Source organism: Natator depressus, chromosome 25 (genome assembly GCF_965152275.1).
Source record: "Natator depressus isolate rNatDep1 chromosome 25, rNatDep2.hap1, whole genome shotgun sequence".
NCBI classification, from domain to species: Eukaryota; Metazoa; Chordata; order Testudines; family Cheloniidae; genus Natator; species Natator depressus.
In genome coordinates this window covers 13,799,364-13,824,936 of record NC_134258.1, presented here as the reverse complement: position 1 = coordinate 13,824,936, position 25,573 = coordinate 13,799,364, and the positions used below count along the sequence as shown (strand labels likewise).

The window sequence follows — 25,573 nt, the reverse complement described above, 5'->3', positions numbered from 1 at the left end:
ATATCTCATCATGGTATAGGGATTATAAATTCTAATTCTACAGTATGAGACAATATATTCATGTAATGTTTAAGAAAAGTTTTGTAAATGAGTTCCAACAGTTCATGGATTAGGGACCCAATCTTATGGGGTTCTATAGGGTTCTGTACAGATTATTTAGGTTAATCTTTCTATCTACCCAACGGGACACAGTGCTCAGTCTAGAAGCTACCATCAGAGATGCTTAGTTTTGCAGTTCTCAAACTGTGGATGTATCTCCCCAGAGGCAACGTGCTTGTTAACAGCAAGAATAAATAAAATAAATATACAGAGATGAGAAATAACAGACCTCAACTCCATTGTCCCTCTGCACATTTATGTACACAGTCAATCCCTTACCTCTAAAAGTGCAAAGTTTCAGAAAGTTCAATGAATTGAAGATTGTTGGGGGCGGAATAGATCTGGACAAGGAGAAAGTCTGGAGATAAGTGTGAGAAGTGAGGGACATGTTTGTTTTGTTGAAGAAAAAATCCAGAACCCATAACGTTGTTGTTTTAGTTAACTAAAACCATTTAAATGTCTCTCTGGCGATGTTCTCCTCCTAACACAGCACGGCAAGAAAATCTTCCAAATATTAATGATTAACCTGTTGAATTGGAGATCATTCACCTCCCAATGACTTCATAAATATCTTCTTTAATTATGTTTGGTAAATGAAATAACCAATCATTCATTTTCTGATATAGCTGTAAAACTAATCTGAAAAGTTTTCAAAATAAATCACTGTTTAAAAATGTATCGTGTACTTTCTAAAAATGACACCTACATCTCTCTGAGTTGTGAAGAATGTGTGTTAAGGTTATAACAACCAACAAGAATGCACTCTTATGTAGAAAACCATGATTAAATAGAGTTTCCAGACTAGTGATTTAAATCAATTTGATTTTAAATCCACCCTGCTGACAACATGCAATTCTGTAAGTAAAACACCTTACTAGTAGTCAATGCTATGTATCGCTTTTGGATGCCTATACATGTTTTCCCGCACCTTCCTCTCAGTCCCTTGTCTGTTAAATTTTGATGAGACCAAACTAAATGTGCTAATGCCATAAACAGGTGGGCTGGATAACATTACAGCAGGACTCACAAAAGCAGACAAAATTCCTACTTCAACTGTCCTCCATTAATTCCCCTCGCTAGCTATGCTCTTCTCTCCAATCGCTAATGGCTCCATCCACTCCCTTGCCTTCTAGGCTTCTAGACAGGTCTAACTTTCTCGTTTCCTAAAGTGAGACGACGACGACCTTGTACAAATTCATTTCTTCCCTCTTTAACTTCTTGGAATAGTTTAAATTTTGTATTCCCATTAGAAATTCTTGGAACAGGAAGAGGCCGAGACGACTATCTGACATTCACTTTTGGATGCTGCTTTCCATACCACTCTGGATCAGGTCTTTCCAACAGCTGAGATTTCTGTGCCTGGACAAGATTATCACCAGGGAAAGTTTCGTTCACGCAGTACGTTCCACCTACTGGGAACTTCACCTTATTACGAAGAGGGAAGACTTCATCACAGGGAGGCCTACAGTAATGCTCATTTTTCAACTAGCCAGAGCCTGGTCTTGTTATCTCCAGAGATGCCTCAGACCACCAAGGAAAGAGTTATTTACTTGCTGCCACAGTAACAGTTGTACTTTCTCGGCGTGTAACGTGAGTTTTGAAACTGAACCGTGATTAAGGAGAAAGATGGAAGAATCTGTTCAAACCAGGGTGAAAGCCTGTGGTCTCCTTGTCTCTCCATCTCCTATGCAATTTCCTCAATTTGTACTTTCTCCCTGGACCTTTCTTTACTCTAGGGGCTGTAGGTACTCACATGGGCTGTGCAGACAGTGATTCCTCCTCTTCCAGAGCTGGTGAAGCTGTCTGGCTTCAGAGCGCCATAACGTCACAGAACCTGCTCAGAGCCATGCTACTGTAATAGGCTCCAGGGAGCAGGTTACAAATCTCTGCTAAAATATCTATTTCAGGTAGAGAGGTTTCTTCGGCCTCATTAGGAATCTGATCCATGGAGTGAAGTTGTGAAGGTGGTAATGTATGAAGCTGGCAGGCAGGAACAGCAGTCTGAGCCAGGTTACAAACATCAGGAAGATCCTGTAGTATCAGATGAGCACAGGTGGGAAAAGCCCTGAGGTGTATCCATTCTAAGCCTTGACTTAGTTGGCAGGTGAATCTGCCACCCTCCAAAGGGTTAAACCCAGCGCAATCGGCCTTCCAGAGTTATAATGTGGGGGTGGGGCACTGCTCTGAGTTACAGAATTCAGCCAATGAGAATTATAGCCCTTTTGAGGCCGCCCCCCCAGCTGCAGCAGGACGGGGTGGGGGAAGGAGGCTAAATTGCTCGGGGTAGCCCAAGCAATAACAAACCAGGCCCTGCCTGGATAACATTCCAGCTCAGGCCTGTGACCTCACCAGAGCCCCTTGGTGGAATCCTAGTGCCCCATTTCACTCCCCTCCTTTTATTACTCTTCTGTCTGTCTGCCGTGGATGCAGGCAGACCAGTGAGGCCGACTCTTAAAAGGTGATGTGATAGGAATCGGTTGGGATTGGCGGGCAGCCCTCTGTGAAGCCTCTGACAGCGGGCTGACCTGGTTGGAGCAATCCAGTGTTTCTGCTGAAGCGTTAACAGGATTTCAGCTCAGCAGCCCTCTCCCCTCACTTCCGGCAGCTTTTATTTGCTGCCCGACCACCCCCAAGCTCCAGGAAGCCGGGGCAGGGCACACGGTGTGAGTGGAGTGTTGTCACCTGCCCCCTGGAAACCTTGAAATACCAAATGCAACTTTTTTGTATATTAGGTTTTAAAACCTCCTTAAAAACACACAGGTTTTGCAGCCAGCGGCGGTTTAGTTGGGATTCTGCAGGCGGGGGGTGACCTGCACGTGGCAAGCAAAGTTCCATTAGGAAACTGCTTAGAATGCCTCCTGTCTCAGACTCCTTTCCCCACAGCCCTGTTTCCTCCTAGCAAATACAAAAGGTTTCTGCCTATTGTAAAAACAATCCAGCAGCCAGAATGGATGCTAAACACACAGCTATCTTCTCTTCTCCATCCAGCAGGACAACCTGCACGAGGAAGAGGTCCTTCGTGCTCTGGGATAGTGCAAGTGTTGCTTTAGATTTCCACCATTTCTCCCTGCTACTGAGAGCTGCTGCTGGCATCTCTTTGGACACAGCAATTCCAGCATTGCCTCAATCTTATAAACATTTGGCTTGGTGCCCAAGATCTTCGCCTGATGCGGCTGCCATGCAAGAACAGGCCAGGATTGCATCAGCCCATTACACGCAGCTGCCCCTATAGAAAGTTGGTGGAGACTCTTACCTTGCTTAGGGCATCATGCATCCCATAAGACGTTTAACTTTAAAGCCAAGGGGATTCCTAGTCCTGCCCCTTGAGTGCGAAACCCTTGGCCAGCACTGAGCAAGTAGAAGTTGCCCCATAACATTTTACGTTCATTGTTACTCTTAGGCCAGAAATGAAGCTGTAAGCTAGAGCCAGGGAAGCACTAGCCCTTAGCTCCCCGAGTAGATTTTTCTGTATTCACCACAGTGGTGTCCAAGTCTGTGCCAAGACCCCTTTTAAGAGAAAGGGGGAGACTAGCTCCAACTCCTTGCCTCTCCTGAGCATTTCCCGAACCAGCTTGACAGGTTTCAGACCTGACGCAGAGGGAGTGTGGTCTAGCTTCTATTCCCAGTTCTCCCACAGTCTTTGTGAGGCCTTGGGCAAGTCACTTGGTTACTCATCTCCAAAAATGAGGCTAACAACCCTACTTAAATTGTAAGCTTTTCAGGGCAGAGGCTTGTATGTGCAATGCCTTGCAAATGGGGTCTTCTCAGTGGGGCATCTAGGAATTACATGTGGTATGTACATTTTCAGAGAGACCGTAAGGTCAAACTTCGCTGGTCAAGACCCAGCTAGGATGACTCTCCTTCCAGGGGAACGGGAGCGAATGCTGAGCTGCTGCGTAGTAAGGAGGCATCTTCCTTAAACTGACAGCAAGCTTCTCACTCTGTGTGCACAATAATTGCATTTCTAAGACTAAATGGTGCTGCTTTTTTAATGAGGAGAAAATGTCAGAACAAGAGTTTTACAAAGTCATTTTAAGTAATTACTTCTGAAAAGCAAAATAATATTTTCCCCTTTACAACACAGTGGCCCAGTTTAAAATCTGTTAGAATTAGACAAGCAATCCTCTGTAGATGGGGTTGCAGAGATTCTTACTGCTTGCAGCAATATTCAGAAAAGAGTAAACCAGTTTCCTTCTCCTTTGCCTACGTATAAGGAGGGAAATTAACCCTAGTCTAGAGGGCCCAGAACAAGGCTAAAGCCCTGTTTAAACCCCTTGTGCTGGCCTCTGCACAGGGATAAATGTAACCTACTGTGTACAAAATTAACCACGTGAACCCAAATTAGCCTTAAATTATTTAGAGGCGGGAGCTGAGTCTGGCCTCCAGTTTGTGGCTAGTTACAAGTACATTTGATAAACACAATGACTGTTTACATGCGAACACCCTGCACTGTCTCATAATAGTCTTGTTTGTAAAGCATGTAGGATTTCTAGAGTTTCTGGAAATGCGGGAGTAGCAATGAGCTGGCTAGAGAACTAAATCAGGGCCAATGGCCTTCGGCAGTGCTGGGGAGCCTGATCGACTGTATGCATTCATCTCCTACAGGGCAGAAATGGAACACATGCTTATGGAAACTAGCTCGTGATGTTCAGCCATGTGACCATCATCTGAACTCCCGGCTGCTGGCAAGCAGGATGCTCCCATGCACTTCTGCTAAGGGGTAGCTCTGGACTTTACACGGGCCAGGTGGAACACTTCTCCTAATAAACAGCATTCTAGCACTAAACCCTCCAGAACTGGAGCCAACTTTAAAAAAAACAAAAAACAAAAAAAATTTGCATTGTAGTGAAAAACTCCCAGCTTAGCTCCCCTGTGTATTTGGGAGCTGAAGTTACCAAACCTAATTTAGTTTTCAATTCCTATGCTGGGAGTCAGCCCCAGTTCACTGGATCCACCTTGTAACCGAAATACTATTTCAAGATAGGCGTTGAAAACCTAATTTAAAAACAGCTTGAAAGGTGGTAACTCACTGAGGCAGCGGTCCTGATGTCTGGGAAGCACAGCTGTTAAGCTCCATCTGTAACATCCCTTGGGGGAGGGCAGAAGTCATAATGTGCTCTGAATATTGGCCTGGTTGTCGCCCATTGCACTGAGGCAAAATCACCAAGGTACAGGACCGCCCAGTCCAGAAGGCACTGGGGCCTCTGGCCTGGGCAGCACAGACCTGCAAAACGTCTGTGGGGCCTGCCAACATCTCTGAGTGGCTTATAGCCCCTCTGCCTGTTCAGCAGGTAGAAAGGTGCTGCAGTGCAAGAGTGAACTCCCTTGAATGAGTTCACGCACTGGAACAAGGGGCAGCACTGTGACCCATATTATCATCAGTGCTAATGAAAGAGCCCCGCTCCAAGGCTGAGTGGCTGGACTGGAAGGCTGCAGGTCAAAAGGTGGGTTTGGTTTTTGTTTTTTCTTCCTGGAACAAACTTGACCTGGGAAATCGCTAAGGCTGGAAAACCAGAGAATGCCGTGTCTTCCAAAGTCCCTTCTCAGAGCAGAACTGCGCTTTGAGCGAATGGACGCTGTAAAAGCAGCTGTCCACGATGGAGAAGGGCAAATGCAACGGCATCGGAGATGACTGGCTTTGGTAAAGGAGGCTTTTTCCTTTGAATGAGCAGATTAACCAACTACTCTGCTTTCTCTCCCTCTCTCTTTAAAGGAGGATGCTCTTCCCCTTAGCAGTTGTTCTGTGCCAACTATGGTCTCAAGAGACCTAGGGTCTAGTTGCAGGATTCTCCTAAGATTTTGTGTAATAATAAATTTGCTGCTGCCTTTTTGAGCCTCGAGGGTGCACCAGGGTTACATTTTGAAGCTTTCTCCACAGCCAGGAGGGCTGGAAACTTACTTTTCCTTTAAGAATGAAGGCTGAAATCATCACATATCCCCTTGACTCCAGGAGCTGGGGCTTTAAGGAAAACAAGCACGAGACTCATGACAAAATCATGGGAATTAGCAGCACTGTCCTTGTTTTCAGAAAACCCGAGTAGCCACCAAACACCGCGTGGAGGTGTTAAGAGAGCAGGGAGGTCGTGGCAATGACAGCCTGGCTTTCACCAGGATCCCATCGCAAAAGTGAACTCTCCATGTGGGTGCAGAAAACACTCACCCTCCATAAGAAATTTCCTCCTGCCACTGGGTCTGCTGTGAGCTCACACAGCGTTTCTTCCCCCACTGACTCTTAGTTCGCTGCCTGGACCATAAACCACCTTCTCTGCATTGGAGCTGGCTAACGCCTCTGACAGGCATGCAGTGCCCTCCTCTTCACGCCCTGGCTCTGGAGAGCTTCCCAGCAGGACATGCAATCTGCTTCTGGCTTTCAGTAGGCTTGACTGGCGTGGGAGACAAAATCAAGGACCCAGCTCATGACTCTGTGTGGCGTGGCTGCAAGGCTATGCTCTACGCAAGGCAGGCAAAGGTCCTGCTGTCAGTGACTGCTCAGCCAGGCTATTTCCTTTCCTCTCCCCACCCCCACTCTTTAAGTTCTTAGCCTCTAGGAGCTTTATCATGAGCTAGCGATTGCCTTATATCACCTCCGTCACCAGGCTGAGTAGGAAAACAAAGGGAACGGGGGATGGCAAAGTAGCATTTAATGACTTAACCCCCTCAGCGTAGCTGCCTGCAGGTTGTTTACTGAAGCTTTCCTCCAAGGGAAAACGCCAAAACCCCAGAGCCAGCCTGTGTTCAGGCTCCAACCCAGAAACCAACGGGCCCTTGAAACTACCCCAGGGCCCCACAGGAAATGCAATTGCAAAGGTAGGAATCCAGCCGGTGCCACTGCGTCTTGCTACCCCCTGCCGGGCTGCCTGAGGCAAGGTTCCGGAGAGGAAGCCTCTGTGACAGGAGTGAAGCGACCTGGGCACAGAAGAGTTGCAGCAGCGCAAGGAGGCTGAGCCCGGTGGCTTCGTTAACCCAGACCTACGGGGCCATGCCACGGGGTCTGCACAGATGAGACTGAAGAAGAATTTGGCCTTATCTACAGCGTCTTCCTTGCTGAGAACATGCTTTACGAACCCAGCCTGACTCTCAGCTCCCAGACTGCAGCACTGGCACTTGCAAAGATATCTACTAGTAAACTGAGCAAATCAAATCTGGACTCACCAGGCTGCAACTCCCATGGAGCCTCCTTCGAATCACGCTTCCACGCAGGACTGCCCTTTGGCTTTGATTCTCCCCAGCCACGTGAAGGAGCTTCCATCACCGTCATCCAACTTCTCAGAAGAACACTGGACTTAGTATTTGCAGCAACAATTGAAACCAGGCCAGCGGGGGGCAACTGAGGTGTTTACGTAGGTAACAAAAATTAGGGGCTACTGAATTGCTTTGTCAGGGCTCGATGCATTTTAATTTTTCAGTAGCAGGCACAAAGTGGTGCATGAACAATAAACCAAGACGTGGGCATTTTACAGCTTAGTTTTAGTCATTTCATTTTCCTTCCCTGGGGTCACACAGTTCTTCGGTTGTTTGCAACTTACTCTAGGGAAGAGTGAAGGGGGTCCAAGTGAACAGGGTTGATCTTTGTATCTTTTTCTCCGCCATCAATAGGTCAGACTCCTTCCCTTGTACCTGGTCCAGGGGCTTGTGTACTAGCCTAAGACTTGGAAAATCCATGTTCAATTCCCTGGTCCACCACAGACTTCCTGGGTCATCTTGGGCAAGTCATTCCCCGAATTCAGTTGGTTCCTGGGTCCAGTGGTCCCTCCGGCAAGGCTTGGGGGAGGGGCCTTTAGACGCGGCCAGGCGTGCACCCGCCCGCCTCCCAGGATTTCCAATAAGGCCCTTGTACCTGGTTTACACTGAGATAGTTGTGGTGACTTCAGTGGCCTCACGCCAGTTTGATGCTGGTGGTAGTAAGAGCAGAATCAAAATCATTTGGCCTGATTCTCAGTTACGCTGTTCTGCGCAGGGGTCAGTGTGTAAGTGGGGGGGGGGTGTTAACCTGAGTGTTCCCTGCATTCTGGGGCTCACCCTGTTTCAGGTCCGCCCGCACCTCCAGCCCTCGATTGGAGATTTTCCATCAGCAGTATCCGTTCGGCCTGTGCATGCATCCAATACACCTTCGGGCCGTGCACGCGGTATATATGGCTGCTTGGGAGAACTGCCCTCAGTTCCTTCTCAAGTGTCTCTGCCTGAGATGGAGCCCTAGCCTGTCCATACCTCCTGTGAGCCTAGGAAGCAGCAGGTAGCCACAGGGCAATGGCTCCAGTAGTGCCCTGATCTGCCCAGCTGTGGCAAGGGGCTGGGAGCAGGGCTGGCACAGAGCTCTTAAGCTTGCTCTGCACCAGCTGAAGGGAGCCGCAGGCAGGGGTATGCTGAGGGCCTTGTCTCCCCTTTTAAGGCCCTTTTACAGTGCTAGAGAGCAATCAAATGGCCTTCATGCTAGTGCCAACTGGGCCTGTTATTTCCTATATTAGACTGAACCAAAGTGATTCCTCCACTCTAGGGCTACTCATAGATGCTGGGAGCCCAGACCCATTCCTGACTCCATTCTCGTCTGTGAAACTCTTCCCCTATTTGCCTCTCTCTCCAACCCCAAGATCCTGATGTTGCTTCTCTGTTTTACTGTGAGCCCTGGACAAGGGTTGGCATTGACTCGTGTGTGTGTGTGTGGTGCGGGGGTGTTATTCCAAAGGTAGGGAGGAGGGAAACCATTACTGAGCATTAGATGAAGAAAAATGACTTCCTGGTTCTCAGTTGCCATCCGTTTTGCTGGCGCACCGGGGCTGGTAGCAGTTCCTGACCAAACGCCATAACTTACAGCAGCTGTTAAACTAAAACATGATTCAAGCCCCTGTCAACTCACCCGTGAATCATTAACCGGAGCTGCCTCCCCTGGATTCAGCCATTTGCAAGTGGCCCAGGCCCTGCGTGCTTGGGGACTGGTTGGTCTCGTCCTACTGCTCCGTGAGGGAACTGCACATCCAGCTAAGGGCAAAACACACTGGGCCCAGCCGTTCTGCCAGGGAGCTGAAGGCTGCTTGCCTGGCCCAGAGCGTTCTCCCCAGCAAACTGGGCCGGGTTCAATTCCCTGGCTCTGCCACTGACTCCCTGGGCAAATCACTTAACCTCTCTGGGTTTCTGTTTGCCACCACTACCCCGCAGAGGCAGTGAGGATACACTCCTTAATGATGGGAGGTGCTCATGTGCCCTGGGGGAGGGGGGGGATAAAATAAGGACTAAGACAGACAGGTTTTCCTGAGCCAATAGGCTCCTCTCAGATCAATGTATAACCACCTGCTGGCTGTAAACTTCTCCTTTACCTGAATTCCTGCATGAGGTGTTTCCACACTGATGCCTTCTACTAAAAGCAAAATGCCTTAGCCAGCAGCGGCTGCCCTCCCCAAGGTCTGGGATGGGGAGTCACTGCTGTGGGGGTCTTATATGGACAGATTCTCAGCTCTTTCCTCTTTGATATAGAAAGGAAAAAAGGAGCTGGGCTAGTAGCAGCTCTAACCTGAAGGAGGAGCAAGTTAATTCAGCCTGGAAACCCTCTTGGTGCGGCTACTGACCTCAGCAGGATTGAGGCCTGAGTTCTTGGCTGGATTTCTGTCCTCATGCACGTAGGAGGCTGCCGGTGTTGTTCAGAGCTTGGCCTGGAGCATGTCAGCATCCTGCTCTGACAATGCACCTGGCAATGAGTGGCAGCCCCAGGGTTATTCCAGCTCTGGGCCTCCACCCCCAGTGCTGCCAACCGCTCTCGCTCCTAACCGGGATACTAGCTCACCTTGCCCCTTCTCTTCCAGCCCTAGGCAGTTCCTAGGCTAGCCCAGTGGCGCTGGTGTGCCATGGGGGCTGACTTGCACTACGCTCATGCGCTAACGATCTAGGAGGCTCAGGACAGCGCATGGGGCTGACGTCCTCTGGGCAGAGCGAGCCCGCAAGGCACGTGACTGTTGCCCTGGGGTGTAACAGGGGAGCCTTAGAACCAGGCTCGCTGCTCTCGCCATCGGCTTCCACCCCGTGGCTACTTGAACAAGGGGCATTAGCCAGGCAGCGCCATCAGAGTCACTGTGGGGCTTTGGAGGCCTTGCTCCTGCCTTTGCCCCTCCCTGTCAGAGGTTACCCCAGGGCAGCAGCTGAAGGGTGGGGCTTAGCTGCAGCCATTTTGTTGAACTGCTGCTCTCTTGTCCTTCCATTTTCCTGTACTTCAGCCAAGAGGGCAGGCCCAACAGAGCCACCCCAGGCTCTGCACAGCATGTGACTCTGTGGGGCTCACGGGCTCTGCCGCCTGCCTCTCCCTCTCCCGTCTACAGTTTCAGACAGGGCTAAGCCTTTACCCTCCCCCACTTTTCCCAACACTCCCTCCCGCACCCGGGAAACAGTTGAGGCGGCTGCTTGCTTGTGCAGCGTCACCGAAGGGGAAGAAAACCACAGGCGCCCACAACCCCTCGCCCTGCCCCACCCTGGAGCCGCAGCCCAGGAGAGCTGTAGGAATCAAGCGCACAAAAGTCCTTTGCAATCACGCTGCCAGTGCTCCCCGCGCTTCCCCCTCCCAAAGTCACAGCCAGGATTGAAACACAGAGCCTGCCACGGGGAGGAATCCAGAGCCACTAGCGCCAGCTGAGGAATGACCCTCCAGGGAAGCTCCCGTAGATTAAGCCAATAAATCATTTTGGGCTCCAGCCCAGTCTCTCTGCACCATTCTTCCAGCCAGTGGATAAACACGGGAGAGGGCCGAGCAGGTCGCAGCGTCCCCAACTCGGGCCCAGCAGCACCAGGGAGAAGGCAGGCTCTGGGCAAAGGCCAGTGCGGCCCAGTAGGAGCGGGTGAAATCTAGAGCTTAACCCTTTGGCTGCTGCGAGTATGGAGGCCTATGCTCGCCCGCCCCTTTTGAAAACCCTCCTTCAGCGGGCAGGCTGGAAAACGCCGGCCGTGCAAGGGTTAACAGAGTGTGCTCTGGCCCTCCAGTGACACAGATTAGTCGTCACCTGTGAAATGGGGACAGGGGGGTGGGAGAAGTGGCATCTATAAAATCGCAGCCAGGCACATGGGGCCTAGCACAATGGGGGGGGGGGTGCTGTAAGGGGGGGGGGAGGGCGTAACTGGAGCCCTGTGGCCTCTGAAACCTTGCTGAGCTGGGTGAGCTCAATCTACCCCCTAGTGGAGGCAGGCTGCATTGCAGCCTAGGCACAGGCCTGCTGCGCCAAGAAGCCCAGATCCAGGGCGGGGCAGAGTCATTGGATGCAGGGCATCTCCCAGCACTGCCTGCCCTGCAGAGCCACGTTTGTTGGTGTGTGTGTGTGTGTGTGTGTGTGTGTTTTAAGTGAGAGCCTCACAGTAGCAGCCCAACCCTGCTGCACCGTGTCTCGTCCAGGCAAGTGCCTGGGGTGCTCAAGAAATGGGGGGGAGGGGCCCACGAGGAAGCAACGGTTTCCCACCCCACCCCCCAAGACGCCTGATGTTGCAGGAACAGCGCATACCTGCAGGGTGCTCGTCGCACTCAGAGGCACAAACTCAACCGAGCGTGCGTGCTTTGTCTCCAGTACCGCCGAGGGGCTGGAGGAAAGGGGCGCTCTGGCTGGCTGGGGAATGCCTGGTCACTACCTCTCCTTCCATGGGGAGTAGGAGAGACCCCACATCCCCCTGGGAGCGGGGGCTCCGGCGAAGCCATGGCTGCAGCCTGCAGGGAAGGAGCCCTGCTGCACGTCTGAGATACCCGGTCCTGTCTGCTATGCGAGATCTTGGTCTGACCATCTGCAATGTTGTTAAGTCTGCGGCAGCTGCGTGATTATGAGCCCTGATTAGAGCTAAACCAAGAGTGACCTTGCTCTGAAACATTCACCAGCTTAGGAAGCAGCAGGGAGCTTGGTGGCCAAAGAAGGAACTTTTATAAAATAAAAATAATCAAACCGGAGCCAGTAATTGCTTTAATGATTCCCTCCCCACACCCATCCTTCCAGCCCTAGGCTCTGGGTCAATGCTCCGACCCCCACCGAAGGACAAATGTGACCCTCCAGTTGGGGGGTTCTGGGCCTCCCGCCAGGCTGCAGGTGCTCAAGCGGCTTGGCTGCTCTAGCCCTGAGTAGGGGATACAGGGCCACGTAAGGGCTGTGGACTCCTCTTGCTCCCTTGGGTCCCAGGGCAATACTGCCCACCACGGACGGTCACTGCCTCTGACTGAGGCGTGACAGCTCAGGGACCCAGGGCTCAGGGAGTTTCACTTGGAGGTTGCTGTTCAAAGCCAGCCCAGGTTAGCAGTGACCTGTCTGACAGGTTCAGTGCCATGTGAAATGCCAATTACCGTGGCACCTAAGTGCCCTACATGCTGATTTAATTGGCACCCAGTGGCTCCTCCTTCCCAGATGCCAGAGGCTACCCCCTCTTCTGCTCTCCTTGATCCCCGGTGCAGTCTGGCCATGGTGTGGTTACTGAGGGAAGGCCTGCAGCTTGACCTGAAAGTGGCCGGGAGCCGAAGAGGGCTCAGTCTCGTCTCCTGTGGCAAGGAGTTCCGCAGCTCGGCAATTGCCGGTGAGAAGACTTGGGCTTCTCGAGCTGTATCATCCCCTGCAGCCAGGCTATGGCTGAGGTCACTGGCTCAGGGAGCCAGAGCTTTGAATTCAGCCTGGAAGGGAAGGGGAAACCCGTGGAGGGAGGGCTGGTTGCATAAGCCCATGTTGTTCTTCCAGCGGGTGGCACACCGTGGGGCCTGTGCTGGAGCAGAAAGGGTGCAAGGAGACTCCTGGCCAGTGGCGCAGCGGCGTGGCTCTCGTCCTGCGCTGGAGAGGCGGGGCTGCTCCAGGCACTGCATGGGCCTGTTTACACTGCTCCGCTCCACAGGCACTTTTAATAAAGCCTTAAATAAACCCCAAAGAGCGACGGGTAGGAGGTGCGAAAATGAGTTTTCTGGAGTGACCAGCCCAGCCCAGGGGCGAGCGGGAGGCAGGGCATGGGAGCAGTTCTCTGGGGAGGAGCAGATCGCCCCTGCCCAGGCACCATTGCTGCTTGTGGGAGTTGCTGCCTTCGGCCTGCAGGCCGATTCCAAACAGAACGCTCCTTTTAATTCTGCTCCTGCTGTGCAAAGAGTGACATCTGCCTTGGCCAGCTCGGCCTGGCTCCTCCCCTCTGGCAAGGATACTCTTGCCTGCCACCAGCTCAGCCCAGCTCCCACTGGTTAGGCCAGGGCAAAGTTCCTCGCAGGCTCATTGTTGAGAGCTGCTGGCTTCAATCCCTAGGCGGGAGGGTCGGGCACCAGTTTTGACCACCCTTGCACTTTAGACAAGGTGCCATGGCAGTTTTCCCCTCTTACTCCTCCCCTAAGCTGTCAGATAGGTTCACTATTGCATGATTAGAATGGTGCATGAATACTACTTTTCCCTTTGCTAGAGCTTGTCAGCTGGGGAACTCAGGAACTTGATGCATGTCATTTGACCCATTGTACAAATGGGGAAACTGAGGCACAGAGTGGTTAACAGTATTTACCTGAGATCACACAGTCAGGCAGGAGCAGATCCAGGAGTCCTATCTCCCAGTCCTCCGTACCAACTTCCTAGATCCTACTCCCTCCCAAAGCTGGGAACAGAACCCAGTAGTCTTGTCTCGCCATCTTCCTGCTGTAGCCCTCAATTCCCACCCCAGGCTGGCAGCAGAATCCAGCAGTCTTGATCCCTGGTCTCATCACTCTAAGCACCTGCCAACACTTCCTTCCCCCTTGTGAGTTACTGCTTTACGTTTAAAGTGTTGCCAGGAATAACAGGGTGACAAAACGTCAAGAACAGATAAGTCTATAATGTGGGATAAAATTAAACTCCAAAGCAGCAAAAAGTCCTGTTCTGACACCGTCATCGCTCCTGGTATCACTGGCATTTCAACGGCCGGGGGCAGCTGGTAGATGTGACCCCGCTCTGGCCATTTCTCAGTTGTGTCAGGATCTTAAATTCACACCCAGGTTTTTCTGCCTGGCAGAAGCTTTACCGCACCCTGTCCAATCTGCCTGCATAGCACCTGTGCACACACAACCTCCTCCCTACCAGGAGTCAGAGCGTGAGGGCTAGCTCCAAGTATCTGCCCTTACCAAACCTCCAACCTACGTCGGTCTCCTCCCTCGCTGTGGGGCTCATGAGCTGTACCAAACAAAACCCTGGTATCGGCTGACGGCTCTGGGCCATCACTACATTCCTCGGGGACACAGCAGCTCCCTTTATCCCAGTGAGGCGACAGCAAGGCTCACCTGGGACCTACAGTTTCAACCTCTTTATAACGTTAAAATCCCAGGCTTCCAAATCAGTTTTCTCTTAACAGCAATGTAAACATCATCAACAAGCTCCCAACACGTTATACAAACCTACACCATTTGCCTGCTGCTGAAATCCAGCCACCTCTGGTGCTGAACACAGCAGCTCTTTAAACATGGGGGCGCGATGGTGCCCAGTCGATCCTGTGCAGAGGGGCCCCAGCATGTGCGGGGGGGAGGGGTGAAGGGTCAAGGGTCAGCCACATCTGCAGCACCCTCCCTGCACAGACCCCAGAGACAGTGGTCTCTAGGATCTGTGCATGGTGAGGGTCATGCATTGTCCCTTCCCGCATCCCAAAATGCAGGCTGTTTACCCCCTTCTTTTTAACCCTTTCTTGCCATTCCCCTTAGCAGAGCCATGGCTCCTCTGTGACTCCTTCATTCCCTCCCCTTCCCTCTTGAGTTGCTAGGGCTCCTATAACTCCCTTGGGAAGCCAGGGGTTTTTAACATCCACTAGAAACACTAGGTACTAGGCAGTGCCTTCAAGCTTGTGTACAACATGCCAAGGCAATTAGGGCAGAGACACTGCCCTCCTGCCCACTCCCCAGCTCTGCTGCCCTGTACGTTTACCCCCTGTGCTGAGAATGGAGGGTGACGAGAGAGGGGGGTGGCTGCTGTGGCTTCTGCAGGTTTTATTTAGTCAAGCTTCCGGATTGGTGTGTAACCGGGGGTTGGAAAATCACATACATCCAAAACACAGCATCTGTAAGGAACCTAGAAAAAAATTTCTTTTTGCGAATACAGACTAACACGGCTGTTACTCTGAAACCTGTAAGGAACCTAGTCACCCCTGGCCGAGCAAATGCTCTTTTTAAAATCATGGGGCATTTCAATTCCAAGGGTACCCGGCAATAATGGTGAGGGAGGGGCGCCATCTAGTGCCAGGAAAAGAACAATCGGAGGCGCCACTGGCTGAGCTGCAGATCACTATACAGCCTCGCTTCACAGCCTCACTTAGACTAGGGGTTCTCAACCTTTGTCTTTCTGAGGGCCCCCGGACTGCGTAAAAACTCCACGTGTGGCACAACATCTGGTTTTCTGCATATAGAAGCCACAGCTGGCACTTCGGCTGGCATTTCGGGGCCCAACACCACAGGGAGCACCGAGAAGCTAAGTTTCTTAGGCTTCTTCTTCAGCCCCAGGTGGCAGGGCTCAGGGCTTCCCCGCTTCAGCTTTCTTCTCTGGACCCCAGTGAGTCTAACGCTGGTGCCGTTTGGCAGCCCCCATGAAACCTGCTCGCGGCCCTTAAGGGGACCTCCAAACCCCTGGTTGAGAACCACGGGAAAGCACCTGAATGAGTTCAGCTTCCTTTTGTTATTTCCTGCAGACAGCTCTATGCACTGTCGAGACGAAAACTCAGTGGCTAAGCTCAGGCCTAGGTGCAGAAGGTCCCGTCCAGGCCACCATGTATCTGACTCTCAAACTGGCATTTTGGGTTTATAGACAAATACTGTGGAACCAGTACATGTCTATAAACAGCCTAGGGCTGTATCAAAACTGACTCTCAGTGGTAAATGGAGAAAGCCCATCTAGCCACAGCACGACTTAAGCGTCCGATAGCATTCTGTTAAACCAGCCTAATCAAACAGAGAAAGGTGGTAACTTCTACTTACAGTTGGGTTTGTAGGCCATCCCACCGCAGGGATTTAATCCTCAGTTACGTTTTATAGGAGGTACTAAAAACCAAGGTAGGTGATAATTTTCTATTCCATTTTCTAGGACTTTTCCTCTAAGGGGTTGTTCAGCTCTGCTAATTATCCTGTCCAATCAATGGATATGTTCCCAGCCTTGCCCGCTGACCACTGTTAGCGTGGGAAAGCAGGAGAAAAAGCTGGAGCCTGGACTTCATTCTGAAGGTGGAAAGGGCTGGGGTCCTTGTATGTCCAGCTCTGTGAGGGGAGCGGGGTCTAGTGATTAGAGTGGGGGAGGGGCCAGACTCCCGGGTTCTCTCCCTGGCTCTGTGAGGGGAGCGGGGCCGGACTCCAAGGTTCTCTCCCGGGGCTCTGTGAGGGGAGCGGGGCCTAGTGGTGAGAGCAGGGGCGGGGCCAGACTCCCGGGTTCTCTCCCTGGCTGTCTGAGGGGAGCAGGGTCTAATGGTGGGAGCGGGGGCGGGGCCGGACTCCCGGGTTCTCTCCCTGTCTCTGTGAGGGGAGCGGGGCCTAGTGGTGAGAGCGGAGGCGGGGCTGGACTCCCAGGTTCTCTCCCTGGCTCTGTGAGGGGAGTGGGGCCGGACTCCAAGGTTCTCTCCCGGGGCTCTGTGAGGGGAGCGGGGCCGGACTCCCAGGTTCTCTCCCGGGCTCTGTGAGGGGAGCGGGGCCGGACTCCCAGGTTCTCTCCCTGGCTGTGGGAAGGGAGTGGGGCCTAGTGGTGGGAGCGGGGGCGGGGCCGGACTCCTGGGTTCTCTCCCTGGCTGTGGGAGGGGAGCAGGGCCTAGTGGTGGGAGCGGGGGTGGGGCCGGACTCCTGGGTTCTCTCCCTGGCTGTGGGAGGGGACCAGGGCCTAGTGGTGGGAGCGGGGGCAGGGCCGGACTCCCGGGTTCTCTCCCTGGCTGTGGGAGGGGAGTGGGGCCTAGTGGTGGGAGCGGGGGCGGAGCCAGACTCCTGGGTTCTCTCCCTGGCTGTGGGAGGGGAGTGGGGCCTAGTGGTGGGAGCAGGGGCGGGGCCAGACTCCTGGGTTCTCTCCCTGGCTGTGGGAGGGGAGCGGGGCCTAGTGGTGAGAGCGGAGGCGGGGCTGGACTCCCAGGTTCTCTCCCTGGCTCTGTGAGGGGAGCGGGGCCGGACTCCCAGGTTCTCTCCCGGGCTCTGTGAGGGGAGCGGGGCCGGACTCCCAGGTTCTCTCCCTGGCTGTGGGAAGGGAGTGGGGCCTAGTGGTGGGAGCGGGGGCGGGGCCAGACTCCTGGGTTCTCTCCCTGGCTGTGGGAGGGGAGCAGGGCCTAGTGGTGGGAGTGGGGCCGGACTCCCGGGTTCTCTCCCTGGCTGTGGGAGGGGAGTGGGGCCTAGTGGTGGGAGCGGGGGCGGAGCCGGACTCCTGGGTTCTCTCCCTGGCTGTGGGAGGGGAGTGGGGCCTAGTGGTGGGAGCAGGGCGGGGCCGGACTCCTGGGTTCTCTCCCTGGCTGTGGGAGGGGAGCGGGGCCTAGTGGTGGGAGCGGGGGCGGAGCCGGACTCCTGGGTTCTCTCCCGGGCTCCTGCTGTTGTTGTTTGTGGCCAACGCAGCAGCCGCGGCAGGCCACGGCCGGGGCGGGGAAGGCGGGTCTCGAACCGCCCGAGGCTCGTGGGGGTGCGGAAGGTGCAAGGCCGGCAGCGCCGCAGGCCCTGTCAGGCGGAAAAGCCCGACGCTGCGGTCACGTGACGAGACGGCACGTTTCCAATATGGCGGCAGCGCAGCGTCTCGTCGTCACTTCCGGGTAAGCGTGGTAACGAGCCGGCAGTGACGTGCGCCTGCGCGCGGGGCGGGGGGGGCTGAGGATGGCGGCGGTGAAGGTGAAGCAGGACATGCCCCCCCCGGGGGGCTACGGGCCCATCGACTACAAGCGGCACCTGCCCCGCCGGGGGCTCTCGGGTCAGTGCGGGGGGGTGGAGCCCCCCTTGCCTCCCCGGGGCTGTTACCGCCCCTCCCTCCCAGTCTCCCTCCCCTTCCCCCCCCCCGGGGCTGTTACCGCCCCTCCCCCCAACTCTCCCTCACCGCCCCTCCCCCCCCGTCTCCCTCCCCTCCTCCCTCCCCGGGGCTGTTACCGCCCCTCCCCCCAACTCTCCCTCCCCGCCCCTCCCCCCCCCAGTCTCCCTCCCTCCCTCCCCCCCGAGGCTGTTACCTTCTCTCTCCCCCCAATCTCCATCACCCCTCATCCCCCCCGGGCTGTTACCGCCCCTCACCCCCAATCTCATCCCCTGGGGCTGTTACTGCACCTCTCCCAGTCTCCCTCCACTTCCAGGCTCTTACTGTCTTGCTCCTCTCCCGCCCCATGTCGACCCCCCCGGACTGTTACTGCCCTTGCCCCCGTTGCCGTGCCCTCCCCCGTTTCGGGGTGGTTACCACAACTTTTTATGGGGTGCTGCCATTTGAGGGGCTCTGCTTGCAGGGGGTGAGAGGCTAAACGGAAGCTCTGACCCAGGACAGCCTAGTGAATTTCCCTCTTTCTTCTGGTAGGTTATAGCTTGTTTGCCATTGGCATTGGCAGCCTGCTCCTGGGTTACTACAACCTGGTCAAGTGGAACAGAGAGAGGAGGTAAATGTCTGTTGGGCAGCTGTGTGTTCTTCCCCCGTATGCTATACAATGTGGCCTGACTGGAGAAAGGGGCGAGCATCCGCAGGCTGACGGGTCTCCTGTGTTTGTGCAGTGTGAGGATGTATTGCAGAAGGCTGGGAATTCTGGCTGATGCACGTGTGACAACTGAGTGGCGTGGTAGTCTAGTGTTCTTAGTACAGGCGTTTTTGAAATGAAGATACAGAAATGGTCCTTTGGATTCTCAGATAAGAAATCCACTCTTCAAACCTTATCTTTGGTACCAGGCGCCTGCAGATTGAGGATCTGGAAACCCGTATCGCTTTGTTTCCCCTTCTGCAAGCAGAGTCCGATCGAAGGTAAGTTCATCCCCACCGTGAAGCTGATCATTTGGATTCAGGGTACCCGACTCCACATGCCACCACATTTACCTGCCATGCTCAGCCTTTGCTTTGGGGAGGGCCTTGTGGTGACTAACAGTCTTGTCCAAGGAGGGGTAATATTTTGCACTTGCTGCAGCCCCTGTCATGGTTGCTGTACCACTGTCATACCCCTACTAGCTATTGTATAAAGACCCAGGTATACCTTAATATCTTGAACAGCTGTTTACTGTGCTGTTGCTGATGTCCCGGTATTTGTAAGGGTTGCAGGCTCCATCCCCCTGCATAGGGCAATGCTGTCCTTTTTTTGCACCCAGAGAACCATGCAGGACTGGCTCTGCCTCATACTGCATGATGGGACTGGAGCTTCTGATTTGATGAGCTGTGAGGGAAGCTTCTGTCCCAGAGGACTCAGCAGATGAACGTAAGGGGATGGCCTAGCTTCTTGTCCCCCTTCCATAACCTGACCCTAACTACTGGCTGTGAATGGCATGTGTTTGAGGGGACTGGGGTAGCAGCGAGTGAGCAGGCTGACGGGAGCTGACTGGAAATGCCAAAGCTGGTGCATAACATGAGCTTGTTAATTTTGCTTATATGTTGTATCCATTCCCCCACACCAGCAATGTTCTGTTTTGTCTCTTATACTGGAAGCTCTTCATGGCAGAGCCCAGTCTGTGTAAGGCCCATATCATTCTGGATGCTGACTGAAGACCTGTGCCAGCTGGTACCCTGGTGGGTCCCTGCATGTGAATCCTTTGGAGCCCTGCAAGGTTCCTTCCTGCATTGAAGGAACCCCTGTTAACAGAGACAAGGCACCAATTCATCTCTCCAAAGGGTGTTGACAGGTCCATTGCTTTGCAAGGCCTGAAAGTACTGCAGACCGCATGTGGAAACCGCTTCAGGAGCAAAATCTTTGACCACAAAAACAGTATCTCTTTGTAGCTTGAGGCCTGCTGTGCCAGGATTCTGTGCCCTATGAAAGGTGAACCTGGTTGTTGTCATCTATAGAGAAGTTGGTTAAGGCTCCCCCAGGTACCAGTGCTAATTTCACTGGGTGTTTGTGGGTACTTCAGACAGAATAGTATACTGTTTAAAACGTGGCCCATGGCAACCTGATCGCCTCTGAAACAAACTTAGGGCTAGCAGGGTCAGTAAAGATCCTCTAGTCTGACTCCTGCATGGTGCAGGGAAGAGACTGCCACCCAATGACTTCTGATCCAGACACAGGCTTTTCTTTCTGTTTAAGGACCCTGCGGCTCTTACGGGAGAATCTCGAGGAGGAGGCCAAAATCATGAAAGATGTTCCTGGGTGGAAGGTTTGTGCCTTGCAATGCTAGTAGCAAAGGGCAACGGGGAGTAACATACAGTCTGGGGATAGAGGGTGGGGTGGGAGGAAAGCTGGTGGAAGTTACTGACACCAGATCATTAGTGTTTTTGGCAATAGTGCATGAGGAGGTGACTTGTAATGAGTATCCCAAAGGTCACTTATAACCAGTGGTAGAAATTAATAATTCAAGAGGCTGGTTCAGTCTACCTTTTGGTTTTCTCAGCAGGCTCAGATAATGCGATTATGAAGGAAGGCATTAATGCCAGGTGGCTGCCTAAGGAGAGGGTATGAATGAGAGCATGCACAGCTGATACTAAGCAGGGTGGGACCAACACTTTATCCTAGTCATGCTGGGTTGCATTTGAGCCCTGATACTTAGGACAGGAGTGAATGTGATTAGAGGAAAAATAATGTTCTGTGCTGGGAGAGACTGGCATGTTCCGTGAGCGTACAGGGGAAATCAAGGGCTTCTCGATTGCAGTATGTTAATGCCCTGAGGGGATGTTTGCAGAACATGCAGGGTCTCAGCCTTGCAATGGTCACTGCTGTTTGAGACACCTGCTAAAGTTTCATCTGGGGAGCTCAAACTGAAGTCCTATTTATCCTGGGAGCAGCTACAGTGCAGTCAGCAGCAGGGAATTTTTCTTCAAGTGTGTGTCCCTATGAGTGCTCCACGGTAGGATGCACGTGCACCCATGCGCTCTCCACCAGAGAATGCAGAGCAGTGTCTTTGGGCCGCACCTGCGCAGAGCAGCGCCTCATGCCTCCAAACAACAGTATATAAGAAGGCACAGGGCCGCTGCCACTCAGTTCCCTCGCAACTGCCTGCGGCTCGAGATGGAGCCATTGCATGTCTGCTAATTCTCAGCTTCCCACATTTCTTAACCTAGCTATTCTCTTAGTTTATCTGTTGCTTTGTTTAGTTATTTTATTTCTTTTTAGTCTTAACACTGCCCGTTTTTGGTCTAGTACCTCTCTGGGTTATGCGGAAGACCCCGGGTTTTAAGCCCTGCCAGGCAGCTTTTCCCCAAAGTGATGGCCATTTGAGCTGCCTCCGCTGCCTCAGAGATGTCCCATCAAAGTGGAAGGTCTGCGTGGGATTTAAAGGCATGTCTTGAAAGGCTAGAGGCTAGACTGAAGCTCCTCCTAATGAAGCGCTCACTAGCTCCAGTGAGATCTGCTTCACCAGCCTGCACATTGGCCTCAATATCTCAGGCTGCTCCCGTGGCTGTTGGCAGCTTCAGCAGCACCTTTTAAGCAGGACTTTTAAGAAGAAGAAACCAGGGAAACTAGGAAGAGGAGTAGGTCACCCTATAAATCCCACTCTAAGGAGTCCTCACATTCCTCAAGGGGTACAGCTGAGGCTCCATCTGGTGCCAGCTCTGAGCCACCAGTACTGCACAGGAAGCAGTCTGTGGAGAATAGCCAGCACAGGGAGCCATCTACCTTGTACCGACTGACACCTCTTGGCATCAAGATGCGCACACGGCTCTTATTCACGCTCTGGTACCATTGATTTCCCTGCACCAGAGCTCTGAAGTCAGAGAAGTTCATCAACAAGCCTCTCCGTTACTGGGCTCACCACCTCAGCATTGGCATTCCCCGGTACAGCTCAGACTCCTGCAACTGCAATCCTCCTGGACTGAACTGCAGTCAGACCTCCAATCTTCAGTACTGGCACCTATGTCTGATGTACCACCAGAAAGACCCCAATACCTACAAGTAGCACATCACTCGCAAGCACTTTAGGATCCTCCTTCCCCGCACCACTCCCTCAGTACCTTCTTTTCCTTCAGCACTGGGAAGCAACCGAGAACAGGAGGACCCATAGATGGAGGAAAACTCCTCCCCAACAGCAAAGTCCTCTTCAACCCCAGATAAGGCAGTATTTCTCCCCCACCCTCCCCAACCCTGTCTCCTCAGGGGTCGATCAATTCTAGAGTCTGTTTGGCACTAGCCCTATTTCAGTCTCTGGGCCTTATCAATCAGAAGAAGTCTGCATTGAGCCCAGTTCAAAGAATAGACTTAAGCAGAGCCGCTCTAGGCATGCTGTCTCCTGAAAGAGAGATTCTCCACTCTGTCCTGTCTAATCTTGGTGATACAACACAGCCTGCAAAGAACTGCAAGAAACCAAGTACAATTCTTGGGCCACATGTTGGCCTCCACCTTTGGACCTCGGATTCCTTCAGATGAAGTTACGGTCTGCATTTGCCCTCAGTGCATCACAGTACCTCAAAAAGTTCTGGACTCTCTCAGGTGGTGGAAGAACCCACTGAAGTGTGGAAACCCCCTTCTCACATACCTCCCACCCTCAAAGATCCTCACAACAGACACTTCTCTTTAGGGATGCAGGGTTCACCTCCAAGGGGATCCAGCCCTGGACAAGTAGTTTGCACAAGAGGTCACGCTCCACATCAACATTCTGGAGCCAACAGCAGTTTGATATGCTTGTCAAAACTTCTTTCACATCACACCACACAGGGCCACTCAGTCAGGATAATGCAGGACAACAGGACAGCAGTGTATTCTAACAACTGACTGGGTGGAGCAAGATCACAGTCCTTGTGTGCAGAGTCGCTAAAGCTGTGGAACTGGTACATTTCCCATCAGACCAATGAGATTTTTGTCTGCAGCTGTATTCCAGTAGCCTGAAAAACTCTCTGAGCAGGAACTTCCATCAGGACCACAAATGGGAGCTCAACGATTCTGTCATCCGTAGCATCTGCCAGACCTGGGGTATTCCAGAAACAGACCTCTGCCAGCCCAGACAATGCAATGTCATCTTTTCTGCTCCAAGAGAGGCTACAGCTACAACTCATTGGGAGATACCCTGATAACACTGTATGCTTGTCCACCTCTAACTCTAATTCTCAAAACCCTAATCAAACCACATCCGAGCTAGATTATCCTCCTAGTGCCATCCTGGCCAAGGCAATTTGTGGTACTTGAACCTCCTCCACCTCTCAGTGGCAATGCCTTTCTGACTTCACATCAGGAAGGATCACAGAACTCTGGGACCCTGATCCCTCCCGACTCCTCCCTGAACCTGAGAACGTAGTCCCTGGATGGTTCTCGAGCCAGGAGCTAACCTGTGCAAATAAGGTTCAGTTGGTTCTCCTATCTAGAGCAGGAAATCTAGTACCCCCAAAACGTACCTTCAGAAGTGGGAACGTTTTCATTTCTGGTATTCTCTTCACCCTTCTCAAACCTCAGAGGTTCCACTCTCCAAGATCCTAGGCTACCTGTTGGATTTAAAGAGACTGGGTCTATCATTGAGCTCACTCATAGTGCTGTCACAGCCTTCCACCAACTCACTGAGGGCTCCTCAGTTTTTCCCCACCGCTCTATGGCCAGATTCCTCAAGAGCTTAGATAACTTTTCCCCTTGTAGGAAACCTGGCTCCACACTAGGACCTTCATTTGGTTCTCAGGGCCAGAAGAAACCCCCCATTGAACCAATGACCACCTGTTCTCTCCTCCCCCTGCCCCTCAAGACTTGGTTCCTCATTGTCATTATGTCAGCTAGATGAATGGGAGAGCTTGGTGCTCTCAAGGCAGACCCGCCATTTACTTCCTTCCCTAGAGATATGGCTACACTGCATCCCCATCCTTGCTTCTTTCTGAAGATCTCTTTAGAAAGCCACTTTAATGAAGAGATCCACCTACCAGTATTCTACCCAAAGCCTCATGCCTCCAGAGAGGAGACTAGCCTACGTGCACTAGATGCCAGAAAGGTCCTTGCCTTCTATCTTGACAGGACTAAGTCTTTCCGGCCCTCTTCTAGGCTATTTGTATCATTTTCAGAGAGGATGAAGGCGCAACATATTTCTACCCAAAGACTGTCAAAATGGGTTCTGGGTCGCATTTTAACTTATGAATCTGCTAGGGTGCATGCAGTCCCCTCCTAGAGTGACAGCACATTCCAGCAGAGCTCCGTCCACAACTGTAGCTCTACTGAAAGCGTTCCCGTAACAGAAATCTGTAGGACTACACCTTGGTCTTCCCTCATATCTTTGCCAAGCAGTACGCCATCTCACCAGCTTCCAGGGATGATGCAGTCCTCTGAAGCATCTTGGATTTGTCTCCGCATTGAGTTGCTGCTTGGGAGTCTCCTCCAGTGGAGCCCCCAGAGGGACATATACTCCAAGAAGGAGAGTTCACCTATCTTGTGGTAACTTGAGTTCTTTGAGGTGTTTTATGGGTGCTGCACCTCCTGCCCCCCTTCCCCTCTGCAGTGGAGGCTCTGCCTTGTGCTCAGGATGAAACTGAGTGGCAGCAAGTCCATGCCTCTTTATGTGCCCTCGTTTGGAAGCTCGAGGTGCTACTGCACAGACACGGGCCCCCGGATGCTGCTCTGCATTGTCTAGGTGAGGGCACAGGGCTGCAGGGATCCTGCTGTGGAGTACTGGTAGGAGCTGCAGTAACCAGCTCTTTCTCTCTAGGTGGGGGAGTCTGTATTCCACACTGACCGCTGGGTTCCTCCGACATCAGATGAGCTGTATTACCTCAGGCCTATGAGTGAGCTGGACAACGAGAAGTTTGGCTTGCAGTGGTATGTCTGAAGCTTGGCCAGGACTCTCCCCAGCCCGCTGGTTCCTCCAATTATTGCACTGGTAGCATTATCTATGTCAGATGCAATGCTCAAAGGCCATGTGTTCCAAGTGTGTGACATTAAACAGTCTGGTGGAAATGTGTGTGTGCATTTATTTCCTAAACAGCTGTCTGCACTTCTTCCTGGGCTCTTGGTCCTTGGCACGAAGCCTCCTGCTTTAACAGGCTGTCCTGGTGCCACGCTTCCAGCTTTGTCCAGCCCCATTAGCTACCTTTGCCTTCAATTATGTATCTCTTGGGGAGAGGAGATGTGGAGAAAGGATGATGGGTGTGTGTTTAAGCCACTGGGCTGGGACTCGGGAGAGCTGGATTCATTTTCCCAGTGACCCTGTGGCTAGCTCCTAAATCTGCCCCCTAATCTGTCCTTATGTTCCCTGTCTGCCTCCCCATCCAGAATTCACAGATAATTCTTCCTTTTCCAGGCTGGCCTATTTAGAATGCAGTATCTTTGGGGCCATGGTCTCTCACTAAGGGTCTGGGTAGCGCTCAACATATTGCGGTCCCATCCCCCCGCAGTCAAGGCCTCCTGATCTTGCTTATTAAGAGAGAGAATGTGAGAATTGACACATGCCCACACACACACCCCTCCCTAGCCGTGGGGATCCCCTTGTTTCAATAGCTCAGTCTTCCCAGCTCCTACAGGGGAGAAGGTCACA

At 52.6% G+C, this 25,573-nt stretch overlaps 1 protein-coding gene across 1 annotated transcript; it reads left to right on the top strand.

The window, feature by feature from the left end:
• The first annotated feature begins 17,774 nt into the window (after window positions 1-17,774).
• Window positions 17,775-24,990, top strand: NDUFA13 (NADH:ubiquinone oxidoreductase subunit A13). The gene is made up of 5 exons (XM_074939795.1): window positions 17,775-17,939; window positions 18,525-18,603; window positions 18,888-18,959; window positions 20,227-20,296; window positions 24,749-24,990. Exons 1-5 carry the CDS (start codon window positions 17,846-17,848, stop codon window positions 24,866-24,868), a joined length of 435 nt encoding a protein of 144 aa, XP_074795896.1. The 5' UTR covers window positions 17,775-17,845; the 3' UTR covers window positions 24,869-24,990.
• The last annotated feature ends 583 nt before the right edge of the window (window positions 24,991-25,573 follow it).